The sequence below is a fragment of the Vipera ursinii genome (assembly GCF_947247035.1).
Source record: "Vipera ursinii genome assembly, chromosome: 2".
NCBI lineage: Eukaryota > Metazoa > Chordata > Lepidosauria > Squamata > Viperidae > Vipera > Vipera ursinii.
Window position 1 is genome coordinate 271880551 of NC_139513.1, and position 27421 is coordinate 271907971.

The window sequence follows — 27421 nt, forward strand, 5'->3', positions numbered from 1 at the left end:
TCATGCCTCAATTGGACTGGCTACCATGCTGTTAGGTGTATCCGGGAGTTGGGAGGACATAGATGCTACCTCACTTCCGGTGGAATTGGAACCTGGGCCTCCTTCTGAAAAATTAACCTGCCAAACATGTTTAAAGAGAGAGAGAAAGAAAGAAAGTTTACAACGAAGAAAAGGAAAGGGGTTTGATCCAGATTTAGTTGTACTGGAGATTAATGGGACTTCAGTTATTACTAGCTTCCAAAGATGTCATGGATCTATGACAAGGGCAAGAAAGCTTAGATCAAATCCAACGTCTTTGTTTCTCTGACTTTCAAAACATCATTGGTTATGTTTCTTCGAGGCAAATTCTTACTTAGAGACATCCACATTACATAAATATTACCACAAAATATCATTTAAAATGCTAACCTTCTCATCCTATGCAAATCTCTTTTGCTTTGTGTTCTGCTTCTTTTTACATGAGCTGCTACGTTTTTCTCCCCAGCCAAAATAACAGTGTAAGAATAGGAAAAGAAGGGATCTCTGAACTAAAGTCATTTTATTTATTTATGTACTTATTTACATAAATTAACTTTTACTTATTTATTTACTTATTTATTGCTTTCCATTCCACAAAGTTAGCCTGAGTTAATCATGAACTATGCCAGTGGGTTTGTGAATGTATTCCAAATGGAAAATTGGGTCACTGAGAACATAAAGTAAAATCAGCAATTACAACTCGAATAAAGAAAAATGGAAATGTAATATTAAGCAATTCCCATATAGTAAAAGCCACTGAATTTGATATGTAATAGTTTCCAAACAACTGTGGATTCTACTGAATATTGAGCAGTCAGAGATAGTAATCAGCAGGTCAGTTTTAGTATTGCTCTCAGCAGCAGAAGCAGCAGCAAGTGATGAAAAGAATATTTTATTTTATTTTATTTTATTTTATTTTATTTTAATCCCATTTATATCCCGCCCTTCTCCGAAGACTCAGGGCGGCTTACAATTTAAGCACAAACCAATGTGCTTAGCAATAGCCTTCATTCTATGTATATGCCTGCTTATTAGGGCTTTCGGCCCCCGCCAAGCGGCATTATTACAAAGTCAGCTTATTGCCCCCAACAATCTGGGTCCTCATTTTACCTACCTCAGAAGGATGGAAGGCTGAGTCAACCTTGAGCCTGGTGGGATGTGAACCTGCACTAATTGCAGGCAGCTGGTGTTACTTAAGGAGGCATTAGCCCACTGCTCCACCAAGGCTCCAAAACAGAATGCATCCAAAACAGAATGCCTCCAAAACAGAATGCTCCAAAGCGGTCAGTACTGACACCCAAGGGTTGATGGGACTAGCCAAGAGACAGTGGTTTATGTTATTCACAATACTATTAAAGTACAATGTATTGAATTTATTAAACGCATTATATAATTTTCATATAATAAATGTTGGAACCCAATGAAGAATTTGAAACTTTGGGAAAGGGTTCACGAACTGAAGAGCTTTGGGACCTCTACTCTAAAGACAGACTACAGCCCTGTGAATTTTTACATTGAGTCAGCCTTGTTAAATGTAGTGAATTCTGATGAAACCGTGCTGGTTTGTATTGCACTAACAATATACTGATACCAGTAGGGGTGGGGGTGGGGAACTATTCACTTGAAGATATGGTTCCAGATGAAGCAAGTAGAGAAAATTTTGAATGTTTCTATATTAGAGCAATTCAGGGGATGGGGACAAAGAGGCCTTCCATAGGCAGCTAATTTGGAAGCATCCGAAAATGACAGAAAATGCTTGGAGACTATTACTGACAGAACCAGGAAGAGGTTTTCTGCCTAGGGTGCACAAAGAATCTGAATATGACAGGAAAAGGTATGGGCTCACCCTCAGGCACCAAGTATTTTGGATCAATTCTGCAGATTTATGCTATGTCCATTGGTCTCAGGCTGGGTCCCGCTCTTTTACAAATCTGCAAGTAGCATGCTTTAAAATAAGTCTCCTGCCAAGATCCCACAAAGCAGACGAATGTGGAATAACACTAATGATGGAATTCATCATATATCCGGGTCTGTGAAAAAAATTCTCCATAAAGCCACTTGCAAAGCAGTGCTCCTCTAATGCATATCCATATATGCTAATGGGCAATTGAAATTATGCATATTAAATAATTTTAATCCACACTTATGTTTTAATTCCACCAGACCCAGGAGAGATTTGGATATCTAAACCAAAGGTCATACCAAACTTTAAGTCACCTTACCATCTAATATTTCCCATGAGTTTGGCAGAGAATAGGAAAATGACAACCACCATGACAGGGTTACGACAAAGGTGTTGGGATTGCATGAGGAAGACATAACCCTATGGAACACACTTTGTCCTTCTGGAGCTGCTGCTTATTCTTGGCCCCAGGTCTGTTCTTTTAGGATCAAAAAGGAGACACGTCTTCTCATGTGTGCCACTTTGAGCTCCCAGATGTATGATGGGATCCCAATATAATAAATTAAAATTCTAGCCAAGGGTGAAATTATTCTACCCTTAGTGGGAGTTTTGCCACTAAGGACTGAATTATGAACATAATAATAAAAAATAACCAACTGCCAAACCATTACTCACAAATTTTAAAGCTGCCTATTTAAAATTTCTCTTTCTCATTTTCTGTCTATCTATACATACATATAAGGCAGTTTTGCATATGTCTATTTTTATTACTGTACCTCCAAGATACAATAGCTGGGCTGGCAATCTATAGACCATAAGTCTTTCTCCAATTGTACACACTCTACAAATACCATTGATTGATAAATTAACAAGTTGCACTAAATCCTAAGGCTTCAATTCAAGTGGGAAGTAAACACTATTAAATGAATATTATTGAATAATTTACTTTAAATGAGTTTGGGAATCAGTTCTGAAATTAATGCAATTCCACTAGAGGCCAGTCAGTTATTATATATATATATATATATATATATATATATATATATATATATATATATATATAGGCAGTTTGCCGGGTCGAATCCCAAGTGCCGCGTAACAGAGTGAGCGCCTGTTACTCGTCCCAGCTTCTGCCAACCTAGCAGTTCGAAAGCACGTAAAAATGCAAGTAGAAAAATAGGGACCACTACGGTGGGAAGGTAACAGCGTTCCATGCGCCTTTGGCGTCTAGTCATGCCGGCCAAATGACCACGGAGACGTCCTCGGACAAGTGCTGGCTCTTCGGCTGTGAAACGGAGATGAGCACCGGCCCCTAGAGTCGGAAACGACTAGCACGCATGTGCGGGGGAACCTTTACCTTTTATATATATATATATATATATATATATATATATATATATATATATATATATATATATATATATATATATATATATATATTTTCTGAGGTTTTCGCGGGTGTTCGTATGTGGATCTTTGGTTATTCGGGTTTTTCCCCGCGTAGAACTAAAGGTGTAGGCGCAACGTTTCAACGGAATCCCATCCGTCATCATCAGGCTGGTGGCTTTAGCTTCCTTCTTCTGGGAGAAGGAAGCTAAAGCCACCAGCCTGATGATGACGGATGGGATTCCGTTGAAACATTGCGCCTACACCTTTAGTTCTACGCGGGGAAAAACCCGAATAACCAAAGATCCATATATATATATATATATATATATATATATATATATATATATATATATAAAACTTGTCAAGGCTTTTTGTCAAGGCTTTTTATATATGTATCAGTCTACATGTTATGTTTAGATATCTGCAGGTCAACAAATATGGAATAAGGCAGTATTTTAAAAGACAAAATTCATGCTAAGATTACTGAGAGCAACATTCAGAGTAATGCCATGCTATAATTTCCTGAAAATTTTCTTCTGCTGAAAAAGAGCTTTACCTTTTGCAGTCTTATTTTCTATCTCATTTCAAGCTACTCTAAAAATTTAAATTGGTGGTGTTTTGAGCAACTTTATGCTTGCAAGCAAACTGCTCCTATTTTGTCTTTGTTATAGAACTCTTTCTTACTCTGGTTTCTTCCTGCTACCCTCTTCCCTTCTACTCCCATCTGGAAAAAGCCCAATTTAATCTTCTTCAATATTTAACTGATGTTTTGGTTAAGGGGAGCTGCATTACATTGGAGAGATTATTGCACAATGAAAGGCAAGAGGTTTACACAAGTCCCTGTACCACTTCCTAAGGGAAGTATTGTATGCACAAGGGAAATATAGTATGCACAAGACATCTCAAATACTAGCTGTGAGGAAAAAAATTCTCATCCAGAAGTGTACTAACCCTTCTCCTAGAACTATTAGGGTTATGTTACGGTGTGTGTGTATCTCTGTGTGTAGATTTTTCCCATTACTTTTCCCCTGGAAAAGAATCATCAGAAAATTATCTCTTTTTAAAGTAGCAAGATTTAAAAACTGCAGTACTAGAATTAACATGTATGAAAAGACGCTCATTTCTGTATATAGAGCCATCCTTTATGAAGGGACACTGATCGCATTTATGGAGTCCTGTACAATTTTGGAAAGTTAGCCAATGATTCTCAGGATCCGTCTGGATCACTAAAACCAGAATCAACCATCTGCGATGTGTATTTTTTTTAACTTAATGAAAGTTATTCCTTCCAATATCAAGGTAAATATATTACCAAGTAAAATGTGCTGGGATTTTAAATGAAAATTTAACAAGCATTGAAACCCTGTACAGGTGTTTCTCAACTTAGGACCAAAACTGAGCCCAAAATTTCTGTTGCTCAGGGAAACATTTGTTAAGTGAGTTCATTTTATGACTTCTCTTACCACAGTTGTTAAGTGAATCACTGCAGTTGGTAAGTTAGTAACGTGGTTGTTAAATGAAACTGGTTTCCCCATTGACTTGCCTATCAGAAGTTCACAAAAGGTGGTCACATGACTCCGAAACATGTGGTGTAATACAATCTTACAGAGCATATGTTCTGTTGAACATAATGGCATTTAATTCTTCATAGACCACTGACCTAGATCCACCATAGACTCCCTGGAACATAAAGATAAGGAGTAGGTGTTTTTTTTATAACAACGCTGTGTTTAAAAATTATTGTCTTCTTCAATTTGATGAAAAAGAATTGTTGCTCCCTTCTTTTCCCAAAGGGACACAAAAATATTAGTACAATTCTGATTGGTGGAGTGCTAAATTTAACATTTTGTTTAGTTATGAGATGACAGAAGAATCTAATGTCATGTGTGAATGCCTTGTCTTTCATTTGACAAACTTTTCTCTGATTGTCTGCAGCCTCCCTGGCTTCCCAAACATCAATTAAATCTGAAATAAAAACATTATGAAGAAACTCATCCCACAAAGATTTTCCTGATCTGAAAACCTGGATCACCAAGGAAGTTGTAGCAAGATGTGGACATTTATAATAGAGCTCCACTATCTACAGTACATAACATTAGAGTATCCCCTAAAGCATCACAAATAGAAATTCTAAACGTCCTAGGTATGAAATAGAAAATCAGGAGTCTTTTTTGGAAGGGGAAAACTAACACTGAAAAACTGAAAGTCAGATGCCAGTGCAGTATTAATTGCAGTTGAGATGGACTCTTCGATAGAGATTTTTATGCATATGTATCAACCCAATTAGATTGAAAGAAAATTTGTACACATGAAAAACCTATGTCTGAAATAGAAAGTGTGAGGAATGCCTTCCTTTGCTACAAACCAAAATTAGGCAAATCATCGGAATTCAGAATGGGATATAATTGCACCATGTGGTCTAAAACCCTATTCCCCCTTATCACATCAGTGCCTAAAAAAGAAAGAAAGAACTTTACTGTATCAAATCAAAAGTCCTCATAGACTATGTAGCCAAAGATGCCAAGGCCTTGTTTTCTCATTGTAACTGGAGCTACTGTGAGTGAATTCCATCATGAACCATTCAGATTAGAAACCATCACTTAGGTGGCAAACTCCAAAAGATTCATTTCCTGAAAAACATATCACAGAAACTTCTGTGGCATCACAAGGGATTCTGGAATCACACTTAGTTATATTGATGGATCAAAAAGCTGCTTTTGCCTAGTACAATATCAATATGAATGTCAAGATGTGTCTTCCTTGGGCTCAATATCGGCAACACCAAAAGGTTAGAACAGTGTTTCTCAACCTGAATAACTTTAACATGTGTAGATTGCAACTCTCAGAATTCTCTAGCCAGCATGCTGGATGGTGAATTCTGGCAGTTGAAGTCCACACATCTTAAACTTGCCAAGTTTGAAAACCACCCTAGTTAAACCCACTTTCAACAAATTACATAAAAACACAACGTTCCTGAGCCGGATTCTCATTATGAATCATTCCCTATGGATTTTTCTCCCACTCACGACTTTTTCCCTATTTTTGTCATAGTGATATATTTTTTCACATTGTACTTTACCATGAAATCCTCCACTGTGTTTTGAATCCCATTTCCTCCCATAAAATACTATCATTTTCTTGTATCTTTAAAAGAAGCATTGAAATGCCAATAAAATTTCATCTAAGTACAGTCTTGGAAATAAAATAGAAAAACTAAAACTTTCCTCCTAGTAAAGGGGGTTGGAAGTCTATTCCAGATGGTAGGTAACTAATATGGGGTTTTTTGGAATGTATTTTATACTTTTTCATTTGCAGGGGTCCCCTTTATGCTGCCTTTACATTTTCCTTTTTAAAAAAAGTACATTCAGATTTCTCTCAGTGCATTTCTTTGGAAGTTGGTTTGTCAAAGTTAAATAAGTCTTTTCACATCAAGATTTGGCAGGGTTGCAGTATAAATTACATTGCAATAATTCTTAATAAAATTATTTTTATTATTATTGAAACAAACCATTTGCTATATCATTAAAAGAAGCTTGCAGGTCCATTTCTAGAACAAAAAAGTTGATGTTTTCTTTGAATTTGGTAACACTTCACCAATCCATTCTCAGATGTCCTACCATTCCTATTATGAATTTCAGTCATTTAAAAACCTTTATCTAAAACATATCTTCTTATGTTTAAGATCTGGTTTTAACACACCTAGGTGAAGAAACTGAATTATGGCTAAATTTCTGTCCTTAAATCACTTAGACATAAGTATTGCAGACAATATGGTCCCATATGAGCTATCAAAAGATTAAGCATAGGAAAGGGAGCCAAGAATGGAACACTGATACATTCCTGTTGGCTATTTAGTCAAAACTGGTCCATTAATATTATGTTAATATTAACATAATATATACAATTTGAAAAAAACTGTGCATTTGAACAAAATTTTACACAGGCTAATATGACAATACATAGAAAGTAATCCACATGACTATTTGGGATAAATAAAAGGGATTAAGTTGTATAAAAATATAGCAATGAAAACCTGTGGGGATTTTTTTAAAAAAATAATAATATTGCTACCATCAAAAAAAGTGACACACACACACACATTATATATATATATATATATATATATATATATATATATATATACTGCATTTAAAAACATATCTCCCTTGCTTCTCAGATAACAAAGTGAGAAAGAGCTTGTGGCCTAGAGGTTAAAACAACTGCCTAATGTGCAATCAGCCCAGGTTCGAATCTCAGAAGGGTATGGCTGACTGATGAAAACAAATAAGTTTGAAATGCATATCAGTCTCCCTTTAATTCTTTGTTAGCAATCTAAAAAATTTACACAAATATGAGCTGTCCTACTGCCTGTGGATGGTCTTCGGTTAGGCCGAAACAGGAAATAAGATATATATATAAAATCTCACAATTTATATTTATATTTAAGATTTGTTCTATACACTACACACACAGCCTAGACTGTATCAACCTAAATTCCATTATTAACATTGTATTTCATCAGTGTACTCACTTGGTGGGTTCAAAAATAACTTGGCAACAATTCCGCAATGTCCATACAAATGCCCACAATCTTAACCAGTTTTAAGATCTCAGGCAAAAACATTGACAGGTCGGAGCATCTACCAGGCGTACTTTGTTGGAGTTGGTTATAGGAAATGCAGGTTCAATTCTTGGTCATAAAGACCTGTGGGGGATGGGAGAGGTATTCCTGTATCACCTGTGCTGAACATACTTGGCCCGTCCATCCTCCCACCCCACCCTCGGCCCCTCTCGATGTACAGTATAGAATGGAATTTCCAGGATTTTCAATTTATAATGGAGCTGACTTCTGGAAATATATCTTATAGTCATACAGGAGCATCAGACTGGAAAGATTGGTAAAAATGGGGTTTGAGTGGGAGAGTGGATTTTGCTGTTTTTAATGGGAAGTTGTACATGAAAGCATTATGTTAATAAATAACAATTTATTAAATTATAAGATGAGAAAAGGCTATAAGGCAGTACAAAGCTAGTTTTCTTAAATACCAAAGACATGAATAAAGTAAAAATATTCTAATCACATCCAAGATGGTCTCTCGGTCTTATGAAGTAGTTTAATGTTAGAAAAAATATGGCAATTTTTCAGAATAACAACAGCTATTGCCAGATGCCCTTTAGCGGCTCAGCCCTATTGATCAATTAGATAATTGATCAAATCTTCATCTAGGGAGATTAGGCTTTCCTTCAAGCCACCCAAAGAGCCTATCACTTATAAACATAAATACATTCTAATCTGGAAAGGAAACAAGGAGCATATTTTGTTAGAATTGTAACAGGCTTTATCTTAAGAGAGACCAGCTTCTTGCAGTGTTGGAGGAGCAGTGCATGCATGGAAGAAAATGAAGGGAAAAAGCTTATTCTGTGATGCTGTCTGTTATCTATCATTTCTGAAAATTCACTTGCAAGGATATTTTTCAAAATTTATGGAAACTGCCTTCTCTCTGAATTAATTAAAAAAAGAGGCAATGGCCATGACCCAAGTATCAGTAACCAACAGTAACCAAACACAAAGTCTATTCTTTCAATAGGACAACCATATCCTAGGCTTCTTTGCTTTGGCATGTTTGGCGTGATATAGTGTCAAGTGGCAAATAAGACACTCCTAACTGGATGCATCCTACTCTATGTATGTCTCCATGCCCTTCACACTGAGCAACCTTCCCCACCTGGGTACCCTTCCATGTGAATTGGACTCCATCTCCCAGGATGCCTAGCAGCAGCAGGAATGAATCCAGTCAGGTTAGTAAAGGTAGAATATGGAGATGAAGATAGTAAAGTGCCCGTTTTTTGCTATAGAAGAGGGGAATCACAGGAGAATTGGTATCCAGGCCTTGAAGATGTGGCAGCGAGGAGGGTGGGAGAGGGTTAAACAAGGATACCAAAATGTTTCAAAGGAATGAGCACCAGGACTCGTTTTTGTATACACAGTGGGCCATTCATGACTGCAGGGAATTGACACTTACGAGTTGCTGAAAAGCTGGTTGATCTATGTCACTCTGCAAGGCGAAATCGCTGAGGACTTTCCAGGGCGGCTGGTAACTCTGCACCTCCACTGGGTTTGCTTGCAAGCCGCCGTCGTGTCTCTCTGGACTGGCTGCCACCATGGGAGTGCCTGTCATCCCCTGGATGTTCTGCAAACAAGGCAGCACAGGCAATGAGCAACCATACTAAAGAGACCATAGATGCCTGGCACATCAAAAAAGCTATCAGCTGTGCTTGGCTTTAATGCACATCCTCCACCAATCTTCTAAGTTCCTCTGACTTCCATAGCACCTGGAACAAGAGGGCTTCATAGTTTATCCGCTTAATGATAGTAGTACACTATTTAGAGACAGACCCATTTCTAACCTGAAACAACCCCAAAAAGGCTTGCACATCAGCAAAATTCCCATTTCACGTAAATTTTCAGTTGCATTTAGTAACAGAAGGGTGCCTCTCTAGTTCTGCAATCTATGTTGCCATTCTACATATCCCCAGTGTTCTCCAAACATGTGGCATCCCCATCTGTCAGCCAATCCAGACAAAGCTATTGTTCTCAGAGATCTATAGGACAATGAGTCTATTGGGGGGAAAAAATGTCATCACTGAGTTTAAGATGGTTTTTCCAGTTCCAGAAAGGTAGGGAGAAATCCTTGTCTATATTTTCATAGAATCCAAACCCAGTTCCCAATTTAAAATATACATTATTGGAGCAGGATCCTTTCATTAAAACATAATAATAATACACTTAGGCATTATAATGAGAGAGCTATGATAGTCAAATGACAGCAAAAAAATAATAATCAGGAGTCTGGTAGCAGCTTTTCCAAGTAAGTGATTTTATTAAAGGCATAATCACAAAAGCATATACAATTTAATAAAACTCACTGGAAAAGGAACTCAAAGATTCCTCCTGATTTTGAACCCAGAAATGAGAGCTGTTGAAATCACATTCTAGGATTCACTTTTACCTGAGAGTAAGTCCCAGTATCCTTAGTGAGGCTTACTTTTGAGGAAATTATTAGTAAAGAAGGCTACAACCACCATGCCTTCTTACCCATACATACTCCTATTTTCTTTGACACCCTCTTTCCATCCCACTCCAGTTTCTGCTGTCTCTATTTAGTAATTTAATCAGAAGGAAGCATCGGCTAGCTATACCACAGTATTGACTTGTTCACTTATTTGAGACTTCCTTTTGAGTAAATGTGTCTTAATACTCTTCTTCACCAGGAAACTTGGTTTCATTATTGGGAGTTACATTAGAGCTACCAGTTCTGGCCTCCAAACATTCATATGGAAACAGAGGCAGAGGTTCTCTAACTCTTCGCTCCCATCTTATGATCATCTGGATGTGTGCTGTCAAGGCATATTAGCGCTTGGTTACATTCATATATAAAGTAAACAAAAAACAAAAAAACCCAAAGCTGTAAACATTAAAATTTCGGAATCATGCAGGAACTCTTATTCAGCTACCGCCACTCCCCAACATATGCCTAAAATCTCAACTTGTGACGTGAATGATTAAACTGTATCTATAAATAAGGTGGGAGTAAAAGGCAAATAAGACACATGCAAAGCTTTCTTATCAGCTTGGGGATTGGAGAGGGAGAGAAAGTGCAAAAGAGTAGGTGTTCTGTACCAGCCTGCTACCGGCCCTGCAGATAAGGCAGGGACAACCCCTTTTACAAGAAGGCAAGAGGCTGGAACTAAGCCTGCCAAATTTATTAACATAAAAACATAAACAGAGCAAAGAGAGCAAACACGAACCATGAAACAGGAACTATTCAAATGGTTGCCTTCAGCAAACCAGCCCTCCCACGCATTCCCCTTTTATACAGTTCAGGGCGTGGCTTCTCTCTGCCTCCTTCCGAGGTGCCCCATTGCCTTCCTCTGTTTACTCCTGATTGACTGCCTCCTGCGTCGGGCATCCTTGAACAGGGCCAGCTGTGGGTCATCTTCATCCACGCTGTCAGGCTCACACAGCTGGGTCTGCGTCATGACCAGGTGGGAGGGGCCTGGCTGAGGGCTCTCATCAGCAAGCTCTCCAACCCCCTCAGCAACCTCTCCAACACCCCCCTCCTCCTCCTCTGAGTCGTCCGACCCAAATGCTGAACACACAGGCTGACCCTGAATCACAACAGTAGGAAAGGACTTCAAGGTTTACTCTAAAACAGTGGTGTCCAACCTTGGCAACTTTAAGACTTGTGGACTTCAACTCCCAGAATTTCCCAGCCAGCCAGGAGAGTTGAAGTCCACAAGTCTTAAAGTTGCCAAGGTTGGTCACCCTTGTTCTTAAAATAAAGATTATGAAATTTAAGTCTGAACGTGCTTGGAATCACCATGATTCTCTCTCTCACACACACATTGATTCTGGATTAAGCCCACAGGATAGCTTTAGCTTAGTCTTCATTCCTAAGCATTTTGAAGATACAAATAAATGACATTCTTCTTAAGGCCACCACAAGAGGGAAAGAGACTGATGTTTTTATTTATCTGCTGCCTTTATTATTTTTAAGATAAATAACTCATTTGATCAAACTGACATTTTTGTTCCTTCCCTGGCTGTGTGAAGAAACAGTTGGATACAGATGGACCACAACAGGCCTTGAGTTAGGGGCAGAATTCTTCATTCAAAAGAAGCCGCCAGAGGGTCATCAAAACTGCCAGATTATGTTTGGAAACAGGAGACTCTAAGGAGGCAGTACAATTCCAGTGGAGTCTGCAGCTCCAATCATTAAATTCTAAATCTAGGAACTGCCAATTGCACCACTGCAAAGCAGTCCATACCAGTCTGGACTTAAGCAGTGCTTGATTCCTTATGCTGCAACACTAAGTCAGCACATTGGGCTGCTCATTTATCTTTGATGTTTGTTTTTTATTTATATAAAAAACTACCTTTACTACCTTTATTAATAATTATTAATTTTATTTCAATTAATTTACCATTATTTATTAATAATTATTAATAATTCAAGGCAGCAAACATAATAACCAACAAATCTTCCTCCAGTGAGGCGAGTTGAGCTGCGAGAGAGTGACTGGCTCAAGGTCCCTAGCTGGCTTTCATGGCTAAAGCAAAATTTGAATTCAACTTGGTTTCTTCCTTTCTAGCCTGGTGCTTTAACCATTAGACCAAACTGGCTCCCTTTATTTCATTTATTTAATTTAAGTCAAGGCTATGCCAGTGAAAAGTCATCCTCTCTGCTTTGTCAGAATTCAAGGCTTCTTTTTATGTGTTGTTTCTGTTTGGGTGGGGAGACCAAAATCCTGTAGGTATTTTAGAGGACTTGCATCCAAAATACCTTCCAAATTCAGAGCAATTTATATTCCTTTAAACTGTAGGATTATGACATTCAGCAGTGGTAAAACGCCACTCTTGAAGTTCCATTTAACCAGGGCTTTCAGCCTTTAAAACAAATTAAATACTGCTTCCCACATTTGAGAACTAAGGTGAGCAACAATTAGGGTTTCTTCATGAACATGTAAAAGGGAAGGTGGAAGTGGGTCTGGGGAAAGTAGTCTATTTTTCTCATTTGATTCAAAAATAGTCTTTCACAATATTCACTTAAATACTGCAACTACTGCAGTATTTACTGCAGTAAATACTGCAACTACAGGCTCAGGTCCATGACTTTTCCTTTAATAAATACCACCCCCACTGAAAAAGGGGTCTTCCCTTTGCCAATGTGATTCAGGATTACAATTTTGGGCTTTATTTTGGCTCCACCTGGTTCCAACAAGGATATATAAATCCCCAATGTGGGTAGGGCATAATTTAGGGTACATCCCCTCAAATTTACTGGGATCTGCTTCAGAGTAAGCATTCAGCAAGATTTAGTTCTACTGAATGAAATGGGCCTAACTACGGATCTAATGTTCCCAAATTAAGGTTTCCTGAATCAATTCTTTCTAAAAGAAAAGCAAAGGGAAAAGTAGGAAAATATACAAGAGTTAGAAGACAATATGTCAACTCCTTGTATATCCTGGGAATGAGTAAAAACTCTTCACAAAGGTACCTCTACCTGGAGAGAATAACACCCACTGATACTGATAATCACTGAAATTATTTTCCCTCCAAATTAATATTATTTCTAGGGATATGTTTAAACCTCTTTGGTTTCAACTATAACTTATTCACGTGATGGCTAGCACTGGATATTGATAGAATTACACCTCTTCTTTAGTTATCTCAATCTCTTTTCTAACTTGTTTTGTTGCATTCTGCTCTGCCCAGTGCAAATCAGGGCAGCTCTAATAATGAGCCTAAAACAGAGTTAAACCCAGGTCTCCTATCATCAAAACAAACCCCATTTTCAAAATTACTCTTCTTTTTCTTCGGAAAAAGGCCCTCTTCCTATGGATTCCACCAGCCTCCTCACTACTGGAGCTATTATAAAAAGCACAGGTCTGCCTTCAAGGAAAGAAATTTTCTTTTCTCTCCCTCCCTCCCTCCCTCCCTTCCTCTCCACACTGCCCCCCCCCCATTTAACTGGATTGAGAGCATAATTAATTGGCACTCAGAATGTATCCAGCAAAACAAAACACCCATTGGAGCAACATCACGCACACACGCTCACAATATCCGCCCCTAAATCTCAAGGGGCTTTCAAGCAAAAATAAAAAGGGGTGAGGAGGGAAACTAAGACCTTATTTACAAATCATCCTAAGGCAGTGTTTCTCAATCTTGACATTTCTTAAATTGTGTGGACTTGACTGGCTGGAGAATTCTGAGAGTTGAAGTCCACACATCTTAAGAGTTGTCAAGGTTGAGAAACACTGCCCTAGGCCATGGTTTAGTCATGGTTGAAGCCACACATACAACAGGTTACACCTAAAGCCATACCAAACTATAGACTAAGTCAAAACTGAACAAGCCATCTTATAACTGAACAGAAGATAGGTGAGCTTAGTTTATGGCTGTGTTCACCTACATATCTATTTCAGTTACATCAACCTTACAGTAATCAATTGCTTATCACAACTCAATGAACTGTAGCTATCCACATTACAGTTAACCACACAGGCAGGTTTCTCCACCAGGCTAAGCTAAAATTTGGAGGTGGTCATTTGTGGTTCAGTGTGTTGCAGGAATACATCCTCTCGACCGGAATGCACAACCCTTTTAATTCAAGAGAGCTGGGTACAAACTCGAGGCGGTGAACTACAGAAGGGATGGGTTCTCACGACACCCTGAACCCAGCCCTCAGCTCCGCCTGAAAACGCACGCCTCGCTTGAAGACGGCTGCCCCCTAGAGGACGGGAGGAGAAGGAGCCGTGGCCGCTTACCGTCTTGTCGTTGGGCTGCTGCTGCTGCAGCTGCTTCATCATGATGCTCCGTTTTTTGTCCTTGCAACGCTTATTTTGAAACCAGACCCGGATCACTCTGGGGCTGAGCCCGGTCATTTCCACCAGCTGCTCCTTCATGAGGGCGTCGGGCCGGGGATTGGCGGCATAGCAGGTCCTCAAAGTGTGGAGCTGCTTTTCGTTGAGGACGGTCCGGACGCGGGTAGTCTTTTCCGGCTGCTTATGGACGTGAGGCCGGAGAGCCGGCTGCCTGGCGGAGATAGGTTCTGCTGTAAGGGAGGGAGGGAAGCAGAGGCGCCTGGTCAGTGGCTAGGAAAGACCAGAAGACAAATGCACAAAGAGCAACCCTGCAGTTTGGGGGACATCTTCTGCCCAGTCCAGCGGAACGACTGGATCCTGCCTTGAGGGGATAGTCTAAGCGCCTGCCTTCAGGAATCGGCTGGAAATTTCCCCCCAAGGCTTCGCTCCTCCTTGAAACACTCGTTCACCCTCAGCTCCTAAACCAGACTTTCCCAACACTGGCAACTTTAAGACGTGCAGACTTAAAGGCTGGCTGGCTGGGGAATTCTGGGAGTTGAAGTCCGCAGGTCTTAAAGTTGCCAGGGTTGGGAAACCCTATCCCAGGGGTAGGCAACCTCGGCTCTTTTATGACTCATGGACTTCAACTCCCAGAATTCCTGAGTCAGCTATGCTGACTCAGGAATTCTGGGAGTTGTAGTCCATGAGTCATAAAAGAGCCGAGGTTGCCTACCCCTGCCCTATCCCATTGGTAGGCAACCTCAGCTCTTTTATGACTCATGGACTTCAACTCCCAGAATTCCTGAGCCAGCATAGCTGGGAGTTGAAGTCCATGAGTCATAAAAGAGCCAAGGTTGCCTACCCCTGCCCTATCCTAAACTATACTAACTAAACTAAACTACAGCTTAGTTTGAAGCTTTACCTGCTTAACCAACAACACCCCCTCACACACACACACACACACACACATACACACATATTCTCAGAATGAATCCAGCTGGCCATTCCGAAGCAACTCCCTTTGCCCTGCTGCTCACAAATAGCCAGGCTGCCTCTCAAGCCTAAGGAGCCAACCCTGCTTGGCCTGGAAGCCTCTAGTACCTAGTGTTGACAAGCAGAGATATGGTAAAAAAAAGTCAAGATGACAGACACACAACTACCAATTTGATTTATTTATTTTTTTACCCAGTTTTTGTGGATACCCCTATTTACAAGCACAGTTTTCAATTTCTTGGGAAGGAATGTTTCCCAATTACATGCATTTTTCTTAGTGAGCTCATAGTCCATTTAGTAGACATCTCGTCAAAGTAAAATTCCGGCATATTAGCTCAGCCCCAGCCACCACCACCACCATCACCCCACACCAAATCATCTGTGGAGGGGGCAGGGAGAAACATGTGGATTTCTGCCAAGTGTTTAGAGAGTTGTGGGAATCTGAAAGACAATTGCTGGAAGCTTCCTTTATTTATTATCTGTGACTGATGGGTTTCGAAAGACCCCAAGGAAGGGAAAAACTGCTACCACATCTATCTTACTCCTAACGCTCAAAACATTTGTCCTTCCCGGGTACAATGTAGGGCAGGCCAAGGCTGAGTTCACACAACCTCCCTCTGTTTAATTGTGGATTGCTAGATTATGCTTCAATGCATTGTGTGAAGCCAGATAGACTGATTCTGTTATGGTTCAGTATGTTTTGCAGCCTTCAGTAATTGGGTTAAATCAGTAAACAAGGAATTAGTCTGTGGAATGCAACCAGAGGAATATCAAGACAATGATCCAGCTGCTTTGTTATAAGATTCCATGTTAAGATGGCTCTTCCACACCCAGTTATGCACCTTGATTATACACAGAAATATCTATTGAAAGTGAGATTTTAAAAAAAAAATGCCAATCTTTGTCCCTTGCTCGAAAGAAAGGTTTAAGAAAAAATCTGTTCATTTAGCAGTTCTTTCTGAAAAGCTATTTCACCAACCCAACCAGTCAAACCAAAAGCCCTGTAGGGTTTAATTAAATTTTTAAAAGATAATATTTTCAACTGACATCCTTCTTAAGATTGCAGTGAGTATATGACCTTCATGAACATCCTGGTTTCTTATTTCTAACTGAATGCAGATAAATACATTTGAAAACAATCTTATTCATTGGAACGTAAGTTGCATTTCTGTGCAACCATTTACTCAGAAATAGCTTCTCTCTGGTCAACTAGTCAGTAAAGCATCCTGCAAGGAAGAAAAGTTCTAGTCATATTCTTTTCACTTGGCAGAAAATGGTATAAAATAGAAAGGTATAAAATACCTCTTCCAATCAACTTTTCCTTGAAATATTTTTTGCTTCCAACTTTAAAGAGACTACAAATAGATTAAAAACAACCATACCTACCAGTAAACAACTTGATGTCAAATAAACTATCATAGGTTTAGATCTGGTCTATGTGAGGGTTCTTCTTTCAAATACCCACCTCTTTTCTCAGATTTGTCTATTCATCAAAGCAGTCTGTCTGGTATAGAAACAAAGAAAGTAGTCCAAATGTGGAGCTTACTTGACTCTGTGGTTTTTATGCACATTTGTTTGGGAAGGAAATTGTGCTACAATCAATGGGATTACTTCCAAGTAGGCCTATAAAGGGGTAAGCCTTCTTGCTATTTTCATATTTAAGGAGTCTGCCTGAGAATACATTACATCACACTGTTGTCATGTCCTAGCTTAGTCATGGACATGTGAAAGGAAAACAACAGGCCTTAAAATTGGAACCAACTTCTTTACCTACTATGGTAATTACCCTCCCCCCAAAAATCTAGGGCCCTCTGCATCATCATTATTATTATTATTATTATTATTATTATTATTATTATTATTATTATTATTATTATTATTATTATTTTGCCATGCAGCATAGCCACCCTCCATTTCCAACAGACTGGGGAAAAGGTTGGTTCAGAGGTTTTATTTACTCTGGCGGATGGGGAAAATGCCTCCTATAAATAAATAATCTGAAGTGGAGAAAGGGCTGACAGCAAAGGGGCTGGGAAGTTTTTCTCAAAATTTGAGTGGGGGTGGGAATCGGGCAGAAGAGGAAGAGAAGTAAAGCAAAATAATGCCAATTCTTAAACTGACTCTAAAACCTTCAGCTAAAATTCCTACCCGAATCACAGAAAGCTTTGGAAAGAGGCAACAGGGTCTTCTGGAAAGCAGTTCCAAAGCTTAGCTTGTTGACAGTTGTAATTACTGCTGGAAGAGTTTTCCCTGTATTAGGAGTTTCCCTGTTTGTAGCAGCCTTCCCCATCCCGATGCTTCATTCAAAAGAAACATCCTTGGAAGAGATCAGTGGGTGGTTGACATATTGGCAGCATCCCACTGGGAGCACATTCCCTCTCTATTCACTCAATCTCTCCCTATCCTCCCATTGGGGGATGCTGAAATAGATTTGTTCAAAAAATATATAATTCTTTTTAGGCAGCTATTCTAGGAAGCCCTAATGACCTCACTGAAATTAATGTTTGAACAGACATCTAAGGAAATTGTACAATACTCCGACAGAGACCAATATAATTTTCTTTAATAAGACCAACAGTGGACTCTGATTTCCCTACTTTTATCTGCAATTAGTATTTGATTAACCTACACCATATACCTGGCAGCACAAGATACACACAGAGAGAGAAAGCACACACAGAGTATTTCTGTTTATCCATTTACAATATGCCTAGTAGCTTAATAATCAGTTGATAAGCTACCAAAGATAACACATTATTTACCTTTGGACTATAGTGGACTTTTGATCCATATCAGCCAACTAAAGTTTTGTATTGACTTCAACAGGAGATGGATTGAATCCTCGTCTCTGACAAGCAAACTATACCAATTCAAACGCTTCTCCTGAATGCCCTCAGATTCACAGGTTAACTTTATATAAACAATGTTTCATCTCTGGATCCTAAGTACACTCACTGGAGGGATGTGATCCCAGCTGTATTTTCTCATAAGGAAGGTCTACTGCAGGGGTAGGCAACCTCGGCTCTTTGATGACTCATGGACTTCAACTCCCAGAATTCCTGAGTCATCATAGCTGACTCAGGAATTCTGGGAGTTGAAGTCCAAGAGTCATAAAAGAGCTGAGGTTGCCTACCCCTGGTCTACTGAATTCAGGGGAGTTAAGCCTGCCATTTAATCCATGTGGAAATAAATCCCATGGATATTTAGTAAAAACCTAATTTTGAGTGAACAAGTGAAGAATTACACTGTGACTGTCACAGAAAAGGGTTTGCAAACATACTGAATAAGTTGGATTTATGCATTAACTTCAGCAGGTGCAGATACTGACCAGTGCCGGTATCTGCACTTGTTATCCAAAAGCACAAGAACCACTGATGGTTCTGGAACTTCTTTCTAAACTTATGTCAACATTTAAAATAAACGTTGAAATAAAATTCTTTCAAAACATTGGAACTTTTCTAAGCAAACCTGAACAGGCCTCAGTTGTGCAAAATAATGTGAATGCAAATATAATATAGTTCAAAATGTATTTGCAAATGTTTGGGTTTGTCAGGCAGAGTGCCTAATCTTAGGGATAAAACAAATTAGATGGCGATTCTGCATTTACTCTTCCTGGGAATAAATCCTACTGAACTTACCGTAACTTCATGATAAAGTGATCTACAAAAGCTCATGCAGCAATAAACGTGTTAATTTTGGAAGAGAGCACAAGGTTCCTCCCTGTCCTATCCTTTCTCCATAAACACATCTAGAATTGTGTTACTGGTTTCACCAAAATCCTCACACCAAATTCTGTGCCAACTCAGGCCTTGGGAAGGGCTGCTGGGAAGTTCAGATTAAAAAAATAAGAGTATGGTTATTGGACAATGGTTGTCCAGTCTAATGAATTTAGTATATTAGGCAGGAGTAAGGTGAACTTGGTAAGCTTGTGGCTCAGTATTTCATGGAAAGCAGACTTTTAACTTAAGGACCATTCCTTTGATTGAGGCTTGTTATCTGAATATAGCAATGGTAGCTGTTTAACTGTGGATTTGGATTTTGCCACCAATTTTCATTGGCTTCCAAGAGATTTCATACAGAGGGAAGAAACTGATTTGGAAATAACCTTTTTACTCTCTATAGGAGGATTTAATGTGGAGAAAACTATTTGGTGTAATGGTTAAGCTGCTGGGCTAGGAGCCAGGAGCCTGTAAGTTCCAGTCCCACCTTAGGCACAAAGCCAGGTGGGTGATCTTGGACCAATCACTCTCTCTCTCAGTCCTAAGAGGAAGGCCAGTTTAACAATCCAAAAATCTTGCTGAGAAAACTGCAGAGACTACACCAGAAGTCAACGCTTACTTTTTTTGCTTAATTTTGAATTCCACCCAATTTTTATATATATATATAAAAATTCAAGAACTCTGTTGTCCGTCTCACTGACTTGAAAGGAAGAGAATCCAACAGTCATGCAGAGCTTTTTTTTTTTTAATCCCATTTATATCTCACCCTTCTCCGAAGACTCAGGGCGGCTTACAATCTAAGCACAAATCAATGTGCTTAGCAATATTTCTCTCTACCATTCTTCAAATGCATCTTTCTTAGGCACATATCTAGCCCAAACTAAGCAGACTTTCATGCCCTTTAGTGTATGTCTTTCCATGCCCATTAACATACCTCTACTATAATTATAACTACTTAGAACTAGCTTCATCTTATTTATTTGTTATGAAGTTAAAGCTCAGTGGGCAATGGAGTTGGCTCTTCAGGGCCAGACCTGTAGCTTGTCCCTTCTTGGGTGGGGGGTGGAATTCTCACTTTTGTTTCTTTCCACCTCTAATTCCATACTTCTAATTTCACATTTGATAAATCAAGACGGTGAATAATGGAAGCTCATGACCCAATGAAATGCGTTCGTTTTTAAGGAGTCCCAAGGCTGCTTGTACTGTGAAGAAAGCCGCTGCTTTACAGCCCCAACCACAGGATTCCGCCCTTCCTTGGGGTCCGTCCTTTGGAGCTCCTGCAGAAAACTCCTTTTTCTGTAAGAGGCTAAACACTGCACAGAACCGGGCAGTTAAGGGTTAGACTGGACCTGGCAAGACAGTAGTTACAAAGGAGCACAACACCAACCCAGCTCCTCCCAGAAAAGCCTAAGAGTACCTGCCATCTGGAGCGGCCTGGCGGGGTGCAAGGGGCTGAGGGGATCCCCGGCGCCGAGACTGGCTCTTTCCACCACGTCGTGGTCCGCCCGGCAAAAGAGGCCGTCCTCTCGCAGCGCAAACTCGTCCCCTGGAATAAGCTGGCGGCTGCAGGCCACGCAGCGAAAGCACTCAATATGGTAGACTTTGGAGCGGGCGCGCATCACGAAGTCGTTCTTGCTGAAACCAATGTTGCATTTGGCGCATTTGATGCCGTATAACCTGAGTCCGGACCCCAACGGGGAGAGAGGTGAGAAAAAGAGGAGGGGAAGGGAACAAGGAGGAGGAGGAGGAGGAAGAGAAAAAAATAGAGAGGGGAAAAAAATCATTTCAGACCCCTGTTCGATTCAAGTCCTTTTCCGACCCGATCCGCCAGACCCCGCGTTTTCAGGTGCCAGCCCAAGCAACCTTTTTCTATGGAACCAATCCAGCTGGCTCTCTCACCCGTTTAAATGGAGGGAGGACCCCAGTCCAGATTTGGAGCTGCTGTTTTCGCATCTTGAAGAAAGAATCGAGGCCGCCGATGCACTGCCTGCCCGGCGGGAAGGAAAGGAACTTTGGGGGAGGGGTGCATTTTTATTTATTTTTTATTTTTTTAAAAATATATATATATTCTGGTTTTAATTTATTTTTGTGAGTGTCTCTTTCGCCAACAGTGGAGAATTGCCCTACAGATTCCCGGGTAGAATTTAGGATTTTTCCGCGAAAGTGCTAAAGCGACCTTCTGAAGTGTAGCTGCGCCTCTGAGAATGGCAAGGAAGGGAATCACCCACGGTTAACTCTGGACCGATTAGAACGAGGGAGATTAAAGTGTAAAGTCGTAATTTTTAAAAAAACAAAAACAAAACCCCACCTCATCCTTTAAAAACACACAAACACGCTGCTTCAGACCTGGGCCACTTCAAAGCAAAGCTCCGCTGAGCTCCTAATTTACCTTCTCTTATAAGGATGCATAGAAACCATATGCCTTTGCATGCTCCAAAATCTCAGGGGCTCTAAAATCCCAAAGGAGAAACATTCCTCTTATAGAATGGGCCAAGGAATGGAGATTTTGGAAGCAGCCATTCGCGGTAGCTGGGGTTTTGTTTTGGAAAGTAAGACTCAAAGGGCTAAACACAGGCTTGAAGATGGCTGTTAGTAAGAAGCGCTACGGTTGAAACTTTTCAAGCGTGTTTGGTTTTGTTGCTCGAGAAAAATCGTGAAATTCGTTTATTAATTTGTAAATGGTGGCCGGTGGGGCACTTAGTCTCTCTGGCTTCCTGGTTCTGGATTAGCAAAAGCGAGTGGCGAGGCCTACCTTTTCGTCAAGGCTGAGGTTTGCTTAGACGAATTGAAGGACGCCCAGCTAATTCGGTTCTTTCTAGGAGAGAGTGGGGGCCGCTAGCAAATCCGCGATTATTTTTTTTTAAAAAAATATTTTTAACACTCCCGAATATCTGTAAGGGCAACGAATCGTTTTGATTTAGCTCAGCCTGCTCTACCTCGGAATGTAAGCTATCCTTTCGAAAGAAGGAAAGAAAGAAAGAAAAAACCATACGCCGAATCTTCCAAGCTTCCCTCCAAAATAGATCCGAAACGCTTCAAGAGCAGGGACATGCCAGAAACTTCTGGAGCACCGCTCAAGCGAGCGATGTGGTTAAGGGGAGCATGAAAAGGCGGATGGACAACCTTCTCTGCTCGTTCTGTCATCCTCTCGCTTCGCTCCCTTGCTCGCCAGTGAGGATAATTTCTCTTGTAGGGACGCGGTTAGACTCTCCATAGCAGCCGTTCCTTATCTTATCACTGTGAAACCTCTCTTCTTAAAAATAAACCCGAGGGAGAAAAAGAATGGATAATAATAATAATTACAAAGGCCCAAACTACCGGCTGTTGTTTTTTTTCTTAAGTGAAGAAAGAAGGGATAGGACTCTTTTTGGGCCCTGGGCCAGGAAGGAACTGCTGGAAAGACCAAAGATGGGAAAAGCCCACCCCCGCCCACCCCCACCCACCCCACCCCCGTTGGAAAACGTTTCTTGGGAGCCGGCAAGACCCTCCAGGTCCACGAATCAGCCTTTTCAAGCAAATATGCTTCAATCTAACCCCTTGAACTTGACTTACACTTGAGTAATAATAAGCCCTTTCGAAATAACGTTTGGCGTTAGCTGGAAAGATACGGGATTTGCTTTCAAATCGAGATTTACAAGAGAGAGAGAGGCCGAATTAAATGCAGCAGTGTTAAGCAGAGGGACTGGGACAATCCTACCGAAAGGCGCCAGTGGCCTTTACTTCCGAGTCAACCTGCTATAATGTTGGCGAGGGGGACAGACAAATGGATAGCTGGGAGATACCGTAAATTATTTGTTCCCGTTGCCCAGCCCCGTTTTTTTTTTTTAAAAAAAAAAATCCCCCCCGGTTCAGAAAGCCCTAGATTCTGAAAATGCATTAAGCAGACGCCGCCTTCCAGAAGAAGGCCGCCCGAAGCTCTGGGGTTAGCCGTCCTTCAGGAACCAGGGCAGGCAGAGAAGCTGAGGAATCTGGAGCTCGTTCTCTAGCGGCCTTTCTGAGGGGGGATATTGGGGGAATTCTCGTCGCCGACCTCAAGTCTTCGCATTTCAGAATTGCGATCCAAGTCGTAAACCGAGTTTTTTTTGGGGGGGGGAGGGGAAGGGAAGGGAAGGAGGGGGGGAGAGAGAAGGGGAACCCAAAAGGAACCCGAGAGAAGGTTCCGATCCATGGAAAGTTGCTCCCGAAAAAAATACGCCCACGTCAAGACTGAGCGTCGTTTAAAGCACCGCCGCCGCCACCTCCCGACGTTCCTGCTTAAGGGACCTTAAGCAGCGCCCACTCCGTCTGGATTGTGTCCTCGGCTCAAGCCCGCCTCAAGTCGCCAACCTTTGCCCCCTCCGCGAAGATCAAACCTACTAAGGGTACACAGTAGCTTCGCGTCTCCTCGTTTCCCCCCCCCCCCCCCGCCCCTCGATCGCCGCAAAAATATATATCGATGAAAATGAGAAATAAAGGCTCATTTCCTTTCTCTCTTAAATATTTGTCGGTTTAGCTGTCAGGTCAGCGGTGGCCAGAACAGCAGGATTTATTTATTTATTTATTTATTTATTTTTTTAAAAAATAATCAGCTCCCAGATTTTCAGAGTAGGAAGGAAGCTGCTTCCATTATCTAAATGTAGCGATTGTTCGCTAACAGCTGAGGGGCAATTTGATCTCCTCTGTCCAATTCATCAAGGCAGATAAGATAAGAAAGGAGAGGCGGTCCTAGAGCTCCCAAAGGGTTAATATTTAAAAAGATTAAGGCCTGTAATCCTACCCACACGCCTTACCTGAGAGTAAAGGGTACTGAAAAGATTGGCTCCTGAGTAGACCTACCTAAGGGGGGGGGTGTCCTGCAAACAAAGTCTTTGTGTGGGTTTTCCTCTCCTCCTCTCCCTCCCCCTTCGAAGCAATTTGCTTTTTTCGATCACAGAGCGGGACTTTATTTAAATGCCAGTGCTACCATTAATTATCACTGCTACTATTTTATAGCTGTCCTCCACCTTTCCCTTCGCCGATGAGTTAGGACTACTTTGTATGGGGGAAAACCTTACAAATCGCAACCACATTCTTGGTTTATTTTCTAAAAGAGCAAGGGGCCTGCTAGAATGGGCATCAAGGGGAGTGGTTGTTATTTTCTTTTCCTAATGCACTTTCCTGAAAAATAGAAAATCTCTTTTTTTCCCCCACCCCCACCCCGGTTACCGCGCAGGAGAAACCTCCCACCCCCACTTCCTCCCACCTCATTTCAATTATACACTTAATTAGCTAGAGTTCAGGGGAGGGGCGCTTATTTCAGGAAAGAAGGCTGGATCCCTCTGAATGGCAACAAATTGCAGCTGCCCCTGTAAATATGACACAAGCCTCAAACTAGCCCTCAGCAGAACAGTGGAAAAAGAGGAGCCGGGAGACACGCGCACACACACACCCTCCCCCAAACCCGGGTTCTTAAGCTATTTGATGCTTTGGGTCTTCTTTCGAATGAAGCTTTCAGACCAGAGAACCGGAGTGTCAGTAGATGTCTTCTGATTGCCCTCGAAAGAGGTTCATACATTTCCTTCCCAGCCAATTTAGTGGCCATGGAACATTTTTTAAAAAAATAATAATAATCGCGCCCGACTTAAGACAGTTCTAGGACACTTTTGTTCGGCTTCTTCTATCTAGGAGTCTTATCTTAATTTTTTTTTCTTTTGAGGGTGTGAGGTGGGATTAATACATTTATTTCCCACCTGCCTACCTTTAAAGCCAAGAAGTTAATAATCCTGACTGTGGCAAAGCAGCTGGCCGCGAGTCCTTCCTCAATTACCCAGGAAGTAAATGTACACACAGAGAGACAAGAATTCAGAAAGAGGCGGCCTTCAACGAGCCTCTGACTGATTCCCCTAAACCCTGAAGATGTTTACTCAGGAGAATGGAGTCGCTTACTTGCAAACCGGCCTGTATGTGGAGAGCTTATTTTTTTTAAAAAAAGGAAGGGGAAAATATTTTTATGCAACTTGCCTCCACCTCATACAGATTTTAAAAAAACCACCCTGAAATATATGTATATATATATAAAAGGGGGAAAGCCATCACTCTGCAATTCTCTTGTCTGCATCTCTTTATTTTCCTCGGCCCTCACCGTTTACTATGTTTTCCTCCCCCCCTTCTAACTACGGGATATGCTTATGTCTTAAACTTCGTGTGTGTGTTGTGTGTGTGTTGTGTGTTGTCTGTGTGTGTGTGTGTGTGTGTGTGTTTCAGGAGCCTGCGTGTACCTTTCTCAATACAGGCTTCTGAAGGGGTAAAATGGAGCTCGAGAAAGGTTCGCCTGTAAGAACCAGAAGAATCTCGGCTGTTCGGTTGGAAGCGAACCAGCACTGACGTCCTCCACTCTTTCCCCGGATCTACAGTCGCCATAACTCCCTGCACGGTGCGGAGGGGGAGGGGAGACAACGCAAGAAAGAGAGGCTCCGTACCTGATATAGTCTCGCTTGCAGTAGGTCTTCCCATCCCTTACAAAGCACGTACAAGTCTCGTCCAAATACTGGTTACATTCCGCGCACTTCAAACACGCCGCGTGCCATTCCAAATCCGGGGAAACCCGCAGAATATACTGGTCGTGGATTTGATTGCCGCAACCGACGCACAAGGAAATCAGCCGTTTTTCTGAAAGGCAAAGGAGGAGAAGAGACATAATTGACGAAGCGTTCGCACTCCTACTGAGATAAACGCGTTTTATTAGTCCCCGTCAACCCCGCCGCCTGAGCTTGGTTCGCTGCTCTTTGGAAAAAGGCTCTGCTTGTCGCGGCGGTTGATGTCGCGTTGCATTTTCGGGCAAGGGAGGGGGGAGATGGGAGGGCAAAAAAATAGAGAATGAGAGGAAGGGGAAGGGAGTGGGTGCAAGAGAGCGCGCGGCGTTTTAGGACAGCAATCGGGATGAGGTTGTGTGTGTGGTGGCTCCATCAAAGGCTTCCCTGGCTGAAGGAGAAGGCAGAACGCAAAGTTAAAGGAAATTTACAGAGGGGGGGGGGTGTCGGACAAGTGTGCTCGTTTTCCACGCTTTTCGAGCAATCAAAAAAAAAAACAACCGCTCGGAGGTAATTTTGAGTCGTGGGGGTGGGGGCGAACAGTGGGTCAGAAAAATTAAGCACGGGCAACATGCTTACATATCTAGGGAGCAGAACGGGCCAACCAACCCAGCCTGTGGGCTTTGATTTGTGGTTTTCACTCGACCCTCAATTTCTCTCCCTTTTGCCAGAATTTGGATTCAGCCGGCGCGGGAAGCGAACTGTCTGCCACAGCTGGGGCGGAGCGCAGCCGGGATTTCGTTCCGAATCAAATGTGGTTAGGGAGAGAAATCTATTGTTGGAGAGCAAATTGGATCCTTCGGGTTTAGGGTGGCACTCCTGGACATCCGAAAGATTGGTAGCAGCGCCGCAACTTGCTCAAAGTCATTGCCGAGACTCTGACGGGCCTCTGCACGGGACCCTTTCGCTTCCTTCCCCCCTCCTCCCCCCAGGCAGGACACCAGATTCCTCTCGTATCGGAGGGAAAGATGGTTTCCACCGACCTTCAGCAGAACAGATTTTCAGTACGTAAAAATGAGGCATCTCCCCCGCTGCCCCACTCCGGTTTTCACGCTCCCTCGTTTGTACCGCCGACTTTTTAAGCGGCGGCTTTTCCCTTGAAGGAGAAGCGCTGCGGAGCCCTCCAGCATCCATGCCCCAAGGCGAAACGGATCGCAACACGCACCGGGGGCCACCCTGTCTTCCTACTTCCAACTATTCACTGCTCCTACGTCGCCTTAATAGTCGCGAGGACCGGCTAATAACCGATTGAAGGACTCGGAACCGTCGCTTTCTTACTTTTCGGTGGGTCGCCCATATCGCCCATCTCTACCCAAGGGTATAGTGTCCACAGTGAAATGGTGCACGGCTGCACAGGAACTTTCCCAAGATGAAAAAAAAAAGTAAAATAAAATAACCCGGCGGCTGCTTTTTGCCCCGTTTGGGGGAGGGGGGAGGGGAGGGGAAAAAAAAGAAGATGCTGTCAAAGGACGGCAGGGATGCTGCTG

General features: G+C 41.6%; 1 protein-coding gene across 1 annotated transcript; it reads right to left on the reverse strand.

Moving 5' to 3' along the window:
• On the reverse strand, positions 1-27240 carry ISL1 (ISL LIM homeobox 1; the record flags this gene model as incomplete). The annotated part of the gene is made up of 6 exons (XM_083355539.1): positions 1-117; positions 9334-9501; positions 14639-14925; positions 20804-21063; positions 25824-26013; positions 27213-27240. The coding sequence occupies 6 exons, from the start codon at positions 27238-27240 to the stop codon at positions 1-3; spliced, it is 1050 nt and encodes a 349-aa protein (XP_083211665.1).
• Between the last annotated feature and the right edge of the window lie 181 nt (positions 27241-27421).